This window comes from Nilaparvata lugens, unplaced genomic scaffold (assembly GCF_014356525.2).
Source record: "Nilaparvata lugens isolate BPH unplaced genomic scaffold, ASM1435652v1 scaffold4877, whole genome shotgun sequence".
NCBI lineage: Eukaryota > Metazoa > Arthropoda > Insecta > Hemiptera > Delphacidae > Nilaparvata > Nilaparvata lugens.
Genome location: NW_024090871.1, coordinates 7291 through 25101, shown reverse-complemented (window position 1 = coordinate 25101; position 17811 = coordinate 7291). Strand labels below are relative to the sequence as shown.

General features: G+C 33.3%; 1 protein-coding gene across 1 annotated transcript; it reads right to left on the bottom strand.

Moving 5' to 3' along the window:
* Positions 1–4502: 4502 nt before the first annotated feature.
* LOC120355809 (autophagy-related protein 16-1-like) lies at positions 4503–17532 on the bottom strand. The gene is made up of 4 exons (XM_039444523.1): positions 17374–17532; positions 12196–12460; positions 7086–7248; positions 4503–4587 (listed from the first exon to the last, which is right to left on the bottom strand). The coding sequence occupies exons 1-4, from the start codon at positions 17486–17488 to the stop codon at positions 4558–4560; spliced, it is 573 nt and encodes a 190-aa protein (XP_039300457.1). The 5' UTR covers positions 17489–17532; the 3' UTR covers positions 4503–4557.
* Positions 17533–17811: the final 279 nt, after the last annotated feature.

Below are 17811 nucleotides of genomic sequence, written 5' to 3'. Positions count from 1 at the left end.
CATACATACATTCATAGTTACATATACTAATAAATAATAATACTGAGGGTGATGCCCCATAAGCCCTTCGGATTGCGCCTGTACATTCAAGTTGCATTGAAGCATACATTCATAGTACATAATAATAATAAAAAATGATATGAGAGTGATGCCCACATAAGCTCTTAGGCTTGTGCGGGGTAATGAGTGAGAGATATGATGATAAGTATGCAATATGTATCACTATATTTATTCATCTTTTTTATTGATGAATGATCATCAATTACACATAAAGAGTATGAGCCATTTTTGGAATTGATTTTGAAAAAGAGCTGTCAGTGAGAGTTGTATACAGGGAGGCAATTTCCATCTCAAAGGTTAACTTTTCCTATAACTTATAAAAAAACAATCATCATAGAGTTATCATAGTATAGTTGTAAAACTGTCTGTATATTACATTGTCTCAAATACCCCGTGTCCCACGAATAGGTTACACGTTTAGTTTTATATTACGTGCCCATTCATGACCGATATTTTAAAAATTTACACAGTTTACAAAGTAGGTCTAAAAAATATAACAAATCTGGGAAAATTTCAGCTCGCTAACTCGTAGAAACAAATGGCGGCAGTAGTTTTCCAGGAAGAATCGGTAAAATTTTCAATATGCCGCCATTTTGTTCCTACGAAAATTAGGGTGCTGAAATTTTCCAGAATATTTTTAGAACCTACTTTGTAAACTGTGTTAAATTGTGAAAACGTTCGGTGCATGAATGGGCACGTAATATAAATTGAACGTGTAAACCTCTTCGTGGGACAACGTGAAGATAAATATTTATTCATTAATTAATATATAGAATTACATATGTTCAAAAAGCTACTAATGAAATAATTCAAAATTATCGATAGCATATCAAATGATTAAATAGATATTAAAGCCTCTGATGGCCCCCAACGAGAAAACGTATTGGTGATGTGGGCATTGCCAAAATGAAGTGTATCGCATAATGTTAATTAAGAAGTTAAAAACTCTCTAAATAAAGTTTTCAATTTAATATAAATGTGCATTTGGATGGAATAGGAGAAGAAGACATAGAAATAAATTGAGGGGATAGGAAAATGAGAAGGGTATACAGAAAAGGATATACAATACATAAGCATCTAAATTTAAAAATCTACGTGTGAAAATAATTAAGGACTGAAAATTTGTGAAGTGAACAACTACAAGACCTAACCTATTCGGACTATGTGTAACCTTATCTAAATTTGGGAGAGGAATAGCACAAGTTACCTTATTTTTTCTCTCACTATCATTTTTATGATGACTTATTGAACAATCAATCAATCAATAAAGTACATGAGGATACTATGTAAGTTTCTGCTGTATCTTGGAATATTGGTAGAAATTAGTTAACCGATTTTCACCATAAATATTCCTATTGTATTCTTATATAACTTTATCGTGAAAAAACACATTCTTTGGTGTGGCGACGACCGTTTCGTGCTGGTGTTGCACATTCTTAGCCCGACAGAAACAAAAGTATTGAGGTAATGAGGGTGAGTATTTGGTCAGAGTGGGCACACCAAGGATGTGAGTGTTCTTTCACTTTAAAGTTATATAAGAATACAATAGGATAATTCCAGTGAAAAGAAGATGGATAATCAACAATGGATAAATATTCCTGGGAACAGTATGAATATAGCTGTAAGGTAGTCCATAGAAGTTGGTCCATAAGATCAAAAATAAGAGCAAAAGGAGACTGCATAATTTATAAGATTAATAACATATTTTCGTCATAAGATTAAAGTTAGCACTAATTTATAAGATGACCAGGTAAATAAAAACGACTAATGTTGGAACGTTAAATTGGAGATAAATTGTTCAACTTGTTGGTCTTTTTACACTGTACGATCACCTTCTTTGAAGGAGGAGGTAGTGAAAAGGGTTCAATAGCTGAATGTGAAGGCAGATGCAGAAAATGGTGTACTGTACATCAAAAAGTATATGAGAAGTTAAAGAAGATGAGGACAATGGAAAAGCAGTCACAAGAAGATATACAGAGTGATCCAATCGTTTCGCAACCCAGTTATAATTCTATAATGATATGTAATAGCCAAATAAGAAATGAATATTTGTAATTCACGTTAAACTTATTTTCCTCACAAGAAATGCTGGAAATATTCCCATTATGATGCAATGTTCGAACACATGTTTTCATTTTGACTGTTGCTTTTGAGTGGTTAGGCTACTATAGTCAGGTCCACGTTATAATGGCAGTGTTTAATTAGCAATGGTATTGCTATCCTTGTCTATCATTCAACAAAGCGGATAGCGCTATCTCTTTCTGGCTTTGCTCTGTTCGTCTTTGAACATGTAGAATTAATAATTATTATCAAAATATTTCATCTTAATTATGAAACTATTGAAAACTATAATTTCTTGCTTAATAAAATATAATTGATTATTTTAAACGAGAATGAACAGTTAATATTACAACAATAAACCTGAATCAGCTATCGTATATAGAAGGCATTGACAAGACAAAGGGTCGGCAACGTTATTCTGCTATCTTTCTCCACTGCCATTATAACGTGAACCTCACTATCGTGTGTGAGATTGAGTTTCACCGGGTCGATTGTGTGAGCGTTTCTAGACATTTTTTCAACGTGTTCTCAAAGTCGAGAGACAGATAAATCTGTAGGACTAGAGGGCCCCAGTACTTGTAAAAGTGATCGACAACTAACATCGATTTTCCGCTGAAGTAAGGGAGTCACATGAAAAATATGAGGGAAACTGAACAAAATCTTTGTTCTGGCTGTTTACATACAGAGTGTTCTGAAAAAACTTCCCATAATTTAGGGCGTGATTCATCACATCAAAAGAAGCAAAAAAGTTTTAATTAACATGAGTCCGAAAATGCTTGGTTACCAAGTTATACAGAGTGAAAGATTGCGTCTAAGTTTCAGTCCCCCTGCTGAAAAGAAACCCTACAGGTATTTGTTGGCTGTAATTAAGATGTACGATTCAGCGTACTTTATCTAAATTAACTGAAAAATTGAATAAACCCGTTTTCACACCGGTAGCTACAGTAATTTTCAAGATATGTGACGAAATACGTGAAACTTGGTCCCGAAAAACAAGTTCCTTTAAGGTTTGAAGCAGATCTACTATGTTATACAATAAAAAAAAATATTTTTTTCCTCCACCTACTGTCTAAAGTACTTACTTTACTCCCTGAAACCTAATACTAAAGTGTCACTTTTTCGCTCTCGGTAGTAAAAACAGAAGAAAAACTCCCTAGGGAGTAAAAGTGACCATTTAAATAACATGGGGAGCATCTCTATTTTGAAACTTACATTGTATAGGTTAGAGGTCTAAGCTCAGATGAGAAAGCATGATAGAGGTGTCTGTCATTGAGTCAACTGAATTCAATACCACAACCAGAAATTTGATCAACTCATGAAATATATGTTTGTATGATAATTATTATATTCTTAATATTAGTAGACGATAAAAATTTATACAATTTTTAAAATTTTTATTCTGTTCAAAATACCAGCCAACAATATTTTTGATCTGCAATTCAAATCTGAACCGCGTGATCTGGAGTCGGCCATTTTTGGTAGCTGCTCAGCTGATCTGATTGTTACAACTTTGCCGATAGATAGCGCAATCGGCAGTGCCAATCAGACGACCGGTTTTTAGGTTTTAGATTTAGGTTATGTTGTTAGGAATCATTGTCACCAATACGTAAGTTATTAGAATGATTTTATTTACAGTTCTCTATAAAAAAATGTAGATGGAGGAAAAATGTTGTGTACATCACGAGCGAAAATAGTTTTTCTCCTCAGGAAAATTGCTGCCCTCGGCTTCGCCTCGGGCTTCAAACTTTTTCCCACAGGAAAAAAAGTCGTACTTTTCACTCTAGATATACAAATAACTATCTATGAAAACGCATGAAAGAGAGCTCAACAGATTTTGTCTTTCGTTTCAGCAGGGGAACTGAAATTCAAAAGAAATCTTTCATCCTGTATAACTTGGTATCCAAGCATTTTCTGACCTATGTTAATTGGAACTTTTTTCTTCTTTTGATGTGAGAATCACGCCTTGACTTATGGGCACATTTTTTCAGAACACCCTGTATATATTTAGATGTAACCATAATTTATCAAAGTAGAAAATAATTATGATTGAACACCCAAATACAATTACAAATAAAACGTTCAACCACTGACATTAATTAAGAAAGTTTATACTCAACCTACTTGAAACTTTAGAGAATGGAGTACTGTTGGCATTATTACATGCTAGACACGACTCCTCAAAAGTTATCACAAATATTGCCTCTTTCAATTAACTGACTTTCCCGTTGCAATATGTTTGGAAAATTAGGGTTGCCTAGTAATTGGAGCACCCGTTATAACAAAAAATCAAGGTACAGTACTGTACAACCGAAATTCGTCATATGATACAAAAATCAATAAAAGGGACACATCAGACACTTAAATAACGAAAAATTATTTACCTGAGAAAGTTTCATTTCTTCATTCATTTTTTCGGCGTCTTAGTTTTATATTTCATCAACTTTTCAAGTAACTAGCATTTTCATCCTGAAAACAAAACACAAGTTATAAATCAAATGAATAATGAGTAGATTATATATTTGATATCTAAATATTAACAGAGTTCAATCATACATTTTTGTAGCATCCGACGACCACCTATAAAAGGTGTAAATGATTTGTCAGTGATTTAAAACGTTGAAGATTAAATGATAGATTGGATTAATTAAATTAATCTAATTAAATTAATTAAGGATTAGTGAAATAGATGAGTATTAAAGATTAATTCTATTGTTAAGGCCAGACCATATAAAGCGTTTTCTCGGGCGGTTTTTCAAGCGCCAACCCAATCAACCAATCGGAGAGTTTCCTATCCTGCAGACTCTAAAAACACCTGAAAAAATGGTCTGGCCCTTATGCTGCTATTTATATTGAGTGTGGAATTCATCATCTATTGATTTACATTGGAATTTATAGTCAATAATATAGTACACAGCACAGTATTAACAAGTTATTGTAAAATTTACAGCATACGAAGTTTACTTAATGAACTACCATTCACTACTAAAGATTTGTGAATTTTACCATTCTAGCTTTATGAAAAACTAGCCGTCAGGCTCGCTTCGCTTGCCATATCCGTCTAGCGAGGGGGCTCCACCCCTGGACCCCCGACTGAATCGTCCAAAAATGAGATCAGTGGGCTCGCTTCGCTCGCTTGCATTTTTTCATTTGAGCATGCTTCATTCCATCAGAAAGTCAAAGTACTTCCTCGCTCGATTCAATCATTGATTAATTTCAATTATTTAGTGCAGGGTGGAAAAACGTTGGAAAACGCTGATTTTGGGCGTATCTTTGATGAAATATTAAAGTCACCTCATCACAAAATTTTTAGACCCTAGCTAAACCTCTGTACCAATTTTGAACATTTTCTGTCTATAACTTGATGAAAGAACTGAGAAAACGCAAAAACTGATAATTTTGGGTGTTATCTTTGGCGTTATTTCAAATTCCTTCTAACACAACATTATTACACCCCCAGCTGAGCTTCTGTAGTGAATTGAAACTTTTTCTGTTCATTTGTTCTCGATAAAGCTGAGAAAGCGCAAAAAACCGCTGGAAACGCAGATTTTGGGCGTATCTTTGGCATTATTTCAAATTCCTTCTAACACAACATTATTACACTCTAGCTTAGCTTCTGTACTAAATTTGAACAATTTCTGTTCATTTGTTCTCGATAAATCTAGAAAAAGCAAAAAATGCTGGAAAAACGCTAATTTTGGGCGCATATTTGACGTTATTGCAAATTCCTTCTAACACAACATTATTACACCCTAGCTGATCTTCTGTACTAATTTGAACATTTTCTGTTCATTAGTTCGCGATAAAGCTGAGAAAACGCTAACAAACGCTGGAAAAACGCATATTTTGGGTGTATCTTTGGAAATTTTTCCAAATCCGTACTTAGTGCGCCTCTAAAGGGCCAACTGAACACACCTACAAAATTTGAACGTTTTTGGTCCGGTAAATTTCCAGTTCTGCGAGTGAGTGGACCACTCCAGTCAGTCAGTGAGTGAGTGCCATTTCGCTTTTAATATACTACTGATAACACTTCGCAGTATCCTATACCTAAGATGATTGTAAAAAAAAATCAAAGCTAAATCAAAGTCTATCAATAACAAAATTTACACAATAAATGCTTGGATAGAAGTAAAAATAATGATTGATAAGATAAATTGATTTTTGGGAGTTATTTGTTTGTTATTTATTTCAATATCATAAAGAATAAAAAAATTACTACTGAGGATAAAATTATGTCAAATGATAATTTACCTGTGTTTTGCGTAGCTTTGCTTCAAGATGCACATTTTACACAATAAATGCTTGGATAGAAGTAAAAATAATGATTGATAAGATGAATTGATTTTTAGGAGTTAATTGTTTGTTATTTATTTCAATATCAATAAAGAATCAAAAATACTACTGAGATAAAATTATGTCAAATGATAATTTACCTGTGTTTTGCGTAACTTTGCTTCAAGATGCACAAATTTACACAATAATGCTTGGATAGAAGTAAAAAATGATTGATAAGATGAATTGATTTTTAGGAGTTATTGTTTTGTTATTTATTTCAATATCAATAAAGAATCAAAAATATATGGGATAAGATTATGTCAAATGATAATTTACCTGTGTTTTGCGTAGCTTTGCTTCAAGATGCACAAATTTACACAATAAATGCTTGGATAGAAGTAAAAATAATGATTGATAAGATGAATTGATTTTTAGGAGTTATTTGTTTGTTATTTATTTCAATATCAATAAAGAATCAAAATTACTACTGAGGATAAGATTATGTCAAATGATAATTTACCTGTGTTTTGCGTAGCTTTGCTTCAAGATGCACAAATTTACACAATAAATGATGGATAGAAGTAAAAATAAAGATTGATGAGATGAATTGATTTTTAGGAGTTATTTATTTCAATATCAATAAAGAATCAAAAATACTACTGAGGATAAAATTATGTCAAATGATAATTTACCTGTGTTTTGCGTAGCTTTGCTTCAAGATGCACAAATTCCAATTGCAAAGCATGAAGTTCATCTTTAACATGCAGATTTAGATCTTCCAAGTTTTTCCTATTGACATTGTACATCTCAATTTCGGCACGAAATCTGTTACATTCGGATGAACTCCCTGCTAACCTGTAATATTAAAATGGAAATTTAAGATAAATAAGTACAATGAAGAATCTGTTATAAAACCCCTGTTATAAACTCACTTTTCTTCTGGATCTACTGAAATTATTGAAAAACATAAAAGTTTTATCAAGTAACTAACCTTTTTATTTTATCAAAACACAACTAGTTTCAACTCTTCAAGAGACATTTTCACATGTAGGTTAATTGGAAAATTTAAAATTTGTTTTTAACGTTTTCTTATTTTTGTCAACATTGAAATGGCTCTTGAAGAGTTCAAACTAAGACTAAGTAGAAACTACTTTTTTATAGATGTGCTTTGATAAGATTAAAAGTTGCTTGATGACTTTTATTGTGCTTCAATAGATATCATTCATCATTCAGCTATCATTCGTGCTTGCAATTAACCATTCTCTCTCTATCTCTTTATCACCTTTCTCACCTTTTCATTCACTAATCTCTACTTTTCAATATCATTTATAATTTTTTTTCTTCAGTTGTTTTTTACTTTCTTGCCCTATTATCATAGGTAAGGGAAGTATTGCTTCCCAAAAAAATTAAGGTACCCTAATTTCAAGTTTTCTATACGTTTCAAGGTCCCCTGAGTCCAAAAACATTTTTGGGTGTTGGTCTGTGTGTGTGTATGTGTATGTGTGTATGTGTGTATGTGTGTGTATGTGAACAACGATAACTCCATTCCTAATGAACCGATTGACTTGAAATTTTCAACTTAAGGTCTTTATACCATGAGGATCCGACAATAAGAAATTCAATTCAAGATGGCGGATAAAATGGCGGATAATCATAAAAAACCATGTTTTTCACGGTTATCCCGAAAAGGCTATAACGATTTTCTTCAAATTTATACCATGGATAGCTATTATAAGCCCTAAAAAATGACATGAGTCTCATTTCTGGGAAAATTGCAGGAGCTCCGTAATATTCTTGAGAAAAATGGCGGACAATCACTAAAAAACCATGTTTTTCACGGTTATCTCGAAAACGGCTATAACGATTTTCTTCAAATTTATACCATGGACAGCTATTTATAAGCCCTAACAACTGACATGAGTCTCATTTCTGGGAAAATTGCAGGAGCTCCGTAATATTCTTGATAAAAATGGAGGATAATCACTAAAAAACCATGTTTTTCACGGTTTTCTCGAAAACGGCTCTAACGATTTTCTTCAATTTATACCATGAATTCAGCTATTCATAAGCCCTATCGACTGTCATGGGTCTCATTTCTGAGAAAATTGCAGGAGCTCCGTAATATTCTTGAGAAAAATGCGGATGATTACTAAAAACCATGTTTTTCACGATTTTCTCAAAAATGACTTAACCGATTTTTTTCAATTCATACCCTGTATAGTTATTTATCTGCTCTATTAACTGGCATGAGTCTCCTTTCTAAGAGACTAATAGGAGGTCCACCCCATCCTTGAGAAACGGACTTTGTAACCTCCTTCTCGTGCATAAGGTAGGTAGGTAGAACAGTTCATAAAAAGAACACATAGTCGAGATATTCCATCTGTAGAACAGCTGTTTTGACGACTTTTGAAAAATATCATCGAATTTCACAATTCACACAAAGGAAAAAGTACTCTGAAAACAATTATATATACACATATACAGTAGTCTGATCGTAGTTTCAAATATGTTGCTGCCAATCGTCATTATGTTATTCCCCTAAATTATTCTCCTTTAAGAATGGGGCTTACAGTTCAATGAGCAAGGAAAGTTGTGTGAGTGCGCCACACCAGATTTTTCCAAGTAGGTACCCACTTTTTCTAACGTTAGTTTAGTAAATTTTGTTTTGAAAACAAATTGCACTTGTCTTATTGTGATGTTAAGGGAGCATATTTGGGTTTTTACCTGTTGCTCCCATTGTGAAATAAATAAACCTGTTATTCATGAAAGGTTTCTCATGCTAGTTATGGCTATGTTTACTCCCTTCTAACCTGCAAAATCGGGTTAAAATTTTTAAAAAATAAATACAATGAGGATCATCTCCACTTGGGGTAAACGCACCCATCAACAGACGAAAATATGCAGAATACGGAGGAAAAATTACTCCCCAGGTGTTCATAAGTAGCAACGCACACGGATGTGTGTCTGCATATTTCTCCTCACGTCTGCATGCAGACGTTACATTTTTTCTCCGTCTGTCTACATAAGTCTCTCTGTTCTTGTGTGTTTTTCGACTTCATAAGTCAGACCTTTATCTGTACTTATGTTCAAAGGATAATAAACTAACTTGATTTGAGTACAGTCAGAGCAGGGCTGATATGGAGCCTGATATGATGAAGAGAATAAATCTTGAACAATAATTTCGACGTAGCTTTATTTGGAAACTGTCAGAAGACGATAGCCTGAAGATCTTTGGAGCCTGTAGATCTGTAGCCTGATATGGCAAATGAATGAATCTTGAATAATAATTTCAAAGCAGCACAGAGCTGTAGATCCAAAAAAACTGGATGTTTGGAATTGGGTTGATAGAATTTGCTAACTCGAACCTCGCTGACTCCAAGTTAAACTGCCATATGAATCAATACTACACCGATCAGAGCAGTTTTGATTCACACGGCAGTTATAATAATAATAATAATAATAATAATAATTAATAATAATAATATAATAATAATAATAATAATATATAATAATGTTTTATCAACTCAAGAGCTTTTACAAACATAGAGTTTCGTCAACATTAGAATTTCATAGAGTTTAACATGGAGTCAGCGAGTTCCAAGTTAGCCAATTATATCAACCCTTGGAATTTTATCAATTTCAAATTTCAGTATTGACTCGAGTAATTTCATAATTTAGTACTTGACTTGAGTAATTAGAAACCGAGTAAGTACTTGATTTGAGTGATTTCAAAGCAGCGCAGAACTATAAAAACTAACTGGAACTAAAAAAAACGAGATGTTAGTGTAATAGAATTAGAGACCTTTTCAGAAATGTAGGCTTTCATTACATTTTTTTGGCAGACTGTAATGTACGAGATATATTAATGGTTTCTTCTAGTGTTAGTGGCTTATGTTCAAGAAGTCTACGTCTATGAAGGTTAAGTGTAAGAGAGGGTCGACTGCGCCCTAACTTCGCCCTCCTAGGTCAAAATAAAGGCAGTCATTCAATTCAATTCTAATTCGGGAAGACTGAATTCCAGAAATAAATGCATCACTAACGAATCGTCTCTGTTTGTTGCGGTAGTAATGTTTTTGAATTACAATCGATGCTTAATTTTTCTAGTTCAAGTAAATATTCGTCAATAGTTTCTCCATGATGCTGTTTCCTCGTTGTAACAAGGTATCTGGCATTTATTTCATTCTTTTGTTTGACGAAGAAGTTGGATATGTATCAACTGACTCTTCGAATGTATTACAGTCGGATGGTGAATGTGATATTTTCGAGCTCAAAATTTAAGTGTTTTATTCTTTATTTTGTGAATTTATAGTTTGTTTCATGTTTTTAAGAAACTTTTATTATTAATCCATCCAAATTAAAATTGTTTGTTTTATTCTAATTTATATTTTAGATTGTGATTTGGTGTAGAAATTTAAATGTACATACCTATAATATTTGGACAATTTAAAACTAAATTAGGAAATTGAAGAAGTTTTAGGCAATAGCCTGTTTTTTCTTTTCCGATTCTGTATTTTTTTGATAACCTTATAAATAAATAAATATTTGTATTACAATGAAGTATGCTAGTCGAGATTTAGAGGATGCGCCTTTTTGGAACATAGCCCAGTGCACAGGAAGCGCGGCCCTGTCTACTTTCTTTTATCCATTTCATAGTGTTGAATTGATAAACTTATATAATACTTTAAGTCGTTTCTCACTGCTGCATTTGGTTTCTTCTAGATTGTTTTCAAAAGTCAGTATCCAGTGGTTCCATTTTCTATCACTATCTGCTTCTCTTGGTTCTAGTTCTAAGGGTAACCGTCCACTGGAACCGTATTCAACCAATCCGTTCGGCCGTTGGATCGGACGAATCTGCCGGCCGTTAATTCGGCCGAATATGGTCGTCCATTGGAACCGTTTACGTCAGTCTAGTTCAGTAGTAGGCTGGTGTTGCCAATTATTGAATCAACTACTATCATAGCCACCAAAATTTTTCATAAACAATGATTATATTGAGATTTTGGAAACTGAATAAACAAATATCCACTAAATTAGTTATTCATAATAATAATCTTATCTTCAGATCCTATTTGTTCAGCAATCTTTGTCCACAAATTCCTTTGAACGAATTCCATCACGACGATGATATCTTTTGTCTCGCATATCCCACAATGGAACATGCTCTTGAACCAAACTTATCAACTTTTCATTGTTCATAGTTACAACTTTATAAAACAGAACAACATCAAAAAAACAAAAACGAACAAGACTGTAAAACAATTTTAGGTTAGGAGCACTTTGCTGTCTCAGCTCGACTAGTTAGTTCGGCCCCACAATGAAACATGCTCTTGAACCAAACTTATCAACTTTTCATTGTCCATAGTTGCAACTTTATAAAACACAACAACTTCAAAAAACAAAAACAAAAAAGACTGTAAAAAAATTTTAGGTTGGGAACACTTTGTAGTCTCAGCTCGACTAGTTAGTTCGGCCGGATAGAGCCAGAAAATCCCATTCAATTCGGATAGAAAAATTGATCGGCCGTATGAACCTGTTGCAAATGGACAAGCACCTATTCTTTCCTTTGTTGGGCGATCGTTCGGTAGTTTTCGGCCGATGCTAGTTCGGACGAAAGCGGTTCTAGTAGACGGCCCACCTAATAGTTGCAATTTTGAGCAATTTATTTTCACTATCGCTAGTTGTTATTTTTTTATTTCGTTTTGACATTTTTTAGTTCTAGTTGTTTAAATTGTAATAGAATTATAGACCTTTCCATAAATGTAGGCTTTCATTAGTTAGTAATTTGATCATTCTCTATCTCACCTCTCCTCAAGTTCGCTGATCTGCTTCTCCTTCTCTTTCAAGCTGTCCTTGAGGTCATTGATGAGCTGCGCCTTTTCGCCGCGTCGCTTGTGCAGCTCCGTCAGCTCTTCTTGCTGATTCAGCAGTTTCTGTTCCAGAATCGAGATTTTCGTTTCGTTGGCGCTACCCCCACTCCCGCTCCCCTCCACTCGCAGTTTCTCGTTCTGAATCGTGAGCTGCAGGTTTTCATGGCGCAGTGCTGTCCAGTTGTCGAACAAACGGTTATCTGCACAAAATCAAACAAAGACTTTACTCAGATTCACAAAAATGAGAAAAAAGTCAACTTAAAAACAAATTCAAGATTTTTAGTGTGGAATTTAATTGTATCTGTTACTAACAGAATCATCCCCAGAATAAATCATCACCTTTTCATGGAATTGCCTTGCCTTGTTTGTATGTATATTATAATTTAATCTCCGTTAAGAAAAATCTGGAGTGGTACACTCACACAACTTTCCTTGCTCATATTTTTGAAACTACGATCAGACTACTGTATATGTGTATATATAATTGTTTTCAAGGTACTTTTTCCTTTGTGTAAATTGTGAAACTCGATGATTTTTTTTAGTCCTCATTTTTTTAAAGTCGTCAAAACAGCTGTTCTACAGATGAAATATCTCGACTATGTGTTATTTTTATGAACTGCGCTACCTACCTACCTCATGCACGAGAAGGAGGTTACTAAGTCCATTTATCAAGGATGGGGTAGACCCCCCATTAGTTTCCCAGGAAGGAGACTCATGCCAGTTCATAGAGCTGATAAATAACTATACAGGGTATGAATTTGAAAAAAATCGGTCAGTTATTTTTGAGAAAATCGTGAAAAACATGGTTTTTTAGTAATCATCCGCCATTTTTCTCAAGAATATTACGGAGCTCCTGCATTTTTCTCAGAAATGATACTCATGTCAGTTGATAGGGCTTATAAATAGCTATCCATGGTATAAATTTGAAGAAAATCGTTAGAGCCGTTTTCGAGAAAACCGTGAATAACATGGTATTTTAGTGATTATCCGCCATTTTTCTCAAGAATATTACGGAGCTCCTGCAATTTTCCCAAAAATTGACTCATGTCAGTTGATAGGGCTTATAAATAGCTATCCATGATATAAATTTGAAGAAAATCGTTAGAGCCGTTTTCGAGAAAACCGTAAAAAACATGGTTTTTTAGTAATTATCCGCCATTTTTTCCACCATTTTGAATTCAATTTTATTGAATTTCTTATTGTCGGATCATCATGGTATAAGGACCTTAAGTTTAAAATTTCAAGTCAATCGGTTGATTAGGAATGGAGTTATCGAGTTCACAGACATACACACACACACACAACACACACACACACACACACACACACCACACACACACACACCAAAACACTCAAAAATCATGTATTTGGACTCAGGGGACCTTGAAACGTATAGAAAACTTGAAATTAGGGTACCTTAATTTTTTTGGAAAGCAATACTTTCCTACCTATGGTAATAGGGCAAGGAAAGTGAAAATCTGTCTAATTAGCATCCCCCAGAATAAATCATTACTTTTTCATGGAATTGCCTTGCCTTGTTTGTAAGTATATTATATTTAATCTCCGTTAAGAAAATTCTGTCCAATTTTAATAAAATATTTATGTACATTCACATTACACTACACATAAGGATGATATAACTAGACCTACAGTTAGATTGACTAAAACTTTGAAAAGTATCTACAAATTCGCATGTTTAATTTACTACCAGATGATGTTGCAATTCAATTCGATTCAATTTTTCAAAGCAGTAACCATTGAAAACGTTTTGTATGCTGTTGATAAATGCTCAAGTCTGAAGCTTTCTATTATGTTAATGATTACCTGGAATATTTAAATGTGTATGTGTGAATTTGATCGTTTGATATAGCCTACCTTGTGATATTTACCTATTATTGACGAAGCCTATTCCTTACATTTTGTAATGCTGTTCTATGGCCAGTGAAATTGCACAAGAGGATCCACAATGGCCGTACTGAGGTCTGCTGAACTGTTGGAGGAGGCGAGCACATGGTTTAGGGCAACAGACTGTGTATGAATGGAGAGAAGACGCAGAATGTTCTGTGCACCCTGAGGCATGGTATACCTCCTTTTGGTGAGCCTGAGGTTAAGCTCCTTGGATTCATGGTTGACTCATCACTGACATGGGACCAGCACATTGATATGATATGTAACCGACTCTCCAAAGTAACATATCTGATACGGAAACTGAGAGGCCATGTTCCAAGGCGTTACCTGGTTACTGCATGCCATGGTCTGTTTCATAGTCACATCAACTATGGGATTGCACTTTGGGGGCATGCAAGTGGATGTCACAGAATTCTCCTCCTACAGAAGAAAGTGATTCGTATAATAACATCATCACCATACTTGGAGCATTGTCGCCCGCTGTTCAGGAGGCTGGGAATACTCACTGTCTTCGGTCAATATGTGCTGAACTCCCTTGTACTTCTGAAGGGCCAACTTCACACACTCCAAGCAAGAGGCCAGATACACAACTATTCAACTAGAGGGCGAGACAACATTGACCCTCCCTACTCTAGATTGGCTAAGCTGCACACTTGCTACCCAATGCGCTCATTAAAAATCCACAATAGACTTCCACTGCATGTGCGGGAGCTGGAGGTGAGAGTGTTCAAGAAAGTACTCCGAGAGAAGCTAATTAACCTCCCTCTCTATTCTTTTAGTGAGGAGGAGATTGTATGTTTTGTCAGTCTCTTCGATCGGCCATCTTGAGATTAGTGTACATATTTGAACTTTGTGTTTTTATTAATCGACAATGTCTATCCGGTATATACACTGGTCACCGACAGAAGAAAAATTGAATTGAATTGAAAATTATTGATTCTTGAATTCGAACCAAATATCTTGACTGAATATTTGTACCACAAACATTTAAACAGCGTATTAACATACTCAGTTTTATCGTATTTTATTATGATGATGACTTCATGTGTTTTTGATGAATTAAATAAAGTTAATTATTTACAGAGTGTTTTTTTATTTATAAATATTGAAGTTTCTACTCTTGATATACAATAATTATTACATGGACCTACAGATATGAATTAATAGTCCTATTTCGACTGTGTAACCTTATCTAAATTTAGGAGAGTAATAGCAGGTTACCTTAAAAAATAAGGTTACCTTATTTTTTCTCTCCCTATTATTTTGATGATATAAATATTGTATGAATCAGTAAAGAATAAAGAAAGTAAAAAAATACTATCCTATGAAGAAGCAATTTGTTCAGTTTTATAAAGAACTGAATAAAAGTTCAATGTGACCATCATTTGGCACATAGCACAAATTCAAACCAATAGCCGATTAATTTCCGAATATTGATAAATGCGACTTCGGATCTCAATCTAGCTTTTTAATTCAGTGAAGTCAGTTGAAACTGGAGTTACGTATACAGTATCCTTGATAGGAAGCCTTGAAGTTTCTTCTTTATAAACTCCAACTAATCCAGCTTCTGACTTAATGAAATTAGATTATACTGAATGAATAATATTTTTTATTATCAAATTGAATAAGAAACAGTTTTCAACCTATGAATTTGAACTGGACCTATCAGAATAATTCAATATTCAATTATTCAATAAATGAAAACCCCCAGGGGCAAACAAGTAAATATTTTTTTCTAAAGGGATCATATGAGAATTGAACCCTAACGAAATATGTAATAAGTACTAATGAAATACATTCATCTTATTAATTTATTCATAATACAAAATAACGATAATACAGATATGTGAATAAGCGAGAAAACACACCTAGCCCAAAACTACTCTACTCCAAATTTAATAAAAAGTAAAATTTCCAAAAAAAGTTTATCACTTCAAAACAAACTGAGTATAATTTGATGTCAAAATGAAGAAACTGGTAATCAAGTAGAATGAAACTCTGAATTGAAAAATAATATTAATCTTGACAAATAACTGAGGTCTTGAAAAAATTGAATGAAAATTTGCATTATTTGAACAGTATAAATGATTGAATATGGAATAAATCGTACTGGTTGAATAATAAACTGAATATTTTTCAGAGATAGAAATACAACAGAGGATTTCATAAATAAATAAAAAAAAAACAGAGAAACTTACATGGAACGTTCGAAAAGGACGTGGACCGGTTTTTCACGATTGGCAAAGAATTTAAAAATGATTCCATTCAAAAATCAATAAAATTGCAATATAAGAAAATACAAACTTTTGTAGACAAGTAAAGTCTAGATACCTATGCATTAGCAATAGTTGCTGTTCAAACTCAGACTGCTACCAATAAAAAAATATTGAAATACGAATTGCAAGAGTATACCAAAAGGCTCAAAAAATCTTATAAAATTCAACTACAAAGTTGAAATTTGATAGCCCCTATAGTCAAGCTTTTATGATAGTCACATGAGACATGAGATTAGTTGTTTCAATATTTTACAGTACTCGATATCCCACATAATCCAAGTGGGATGTAGGTTAAATGATATTTTATGAACTCTCACTTATAACATATTATATTAGACTTTTATTACGTAATTAGTCCTTCACAAAAGCTGTTGAATCTTTCTTAATTTTGTTTTATAAATTATATTACAGATTTATGCCAAGTTGTTTATTTATTTAGTCTCTTGCAAGTATAAATTACTACAATATTATTAATTGGTAAATGAGAAATAAACTTTCTATTAGCCTACTAAAGATCACTTCAATTCCTAATTAATTTGTAAAGAAAAGTACAACAAGTGAAAAGCCTGTTTTGGAAAATAATTGAAACAGCAACATATTTTACAAAGAAAAAAACATCAGTTGACATAAATTTAAAACAAATTCTAATTAGTATATTATTTTGGTTGGTTAAAATACTGTGATAGTAATACTGTTCTATTATCTCCTTTGCCTCAATCTTGATTCTTGAATGTATTTTTAATATCATGTAGTTAATTATTGAGATAATAGAAAGGTTATCCTTTCTATTAATATTTAACAATTTATATATTAATAAACATAAATATTTCAAGTCTAATAACAATTATTTTGAGGTTAGATAACTTGGCCTTGAGTACAAGGTCTTTCATTATAATAATAATTTGAGGATGAATTCAAGAAAAACTTACGAAACAAGATCAGATCGTGAAATTTATGATTTTCGTCCTTATTTCTTTTTTGTATTTGAGAAATAATACTTTTTCTCCAATCAGATTGAGAAAACAATTCACCCTCTACAGCCATTATTATTTACTTTTTACTTTTTTTATCACTAATCTAATCAAATTCCTGCCAGGAAGCATAGACAAGAGATCACAGCTGTTATATAAGACCCGTACTACATTAGGCCAACATCAAGCTTAGCCAACAATATGGCTTGTGTCACCAATTATCAAAGCAAGTCGCGAGAAATTTGTTATTATTCCTTCTACTTTGTGGCTTATTCAAGGAGGATAAATAATATAGAAAAGGTTCCACTCAGTGGACGCTAATAGCATCGTTCTTATTTCAATAGCCAACTAGTGAAGCAGCAAATGTAGCTACAATCTTAGAAGTGTTGTAAATCA

Coding starts and splice junctions, on each gene's coding strand:
- LOC120355809 (XM_039444523.1), bottom strand. CDS start 17,488: ATGGCTGTAGAGGGTGAATTGTTTTCTCAATCTGATTGGAGAAAAAGT. Junction 7,249..12,195: donor ATCAGCGAACTTGAGGAGAG/GTGAGATAGAGA, acceptor TTAATATTACAG/GTTAGCAGGGAGTTCATCCG. Junction 4,588..7,085: donor CAAAGCTACGCAAAACACAG/GTAAATTATCAT, acceptor TTTTGTTTTCAG/GATGAAAATGCTAGTTACTT.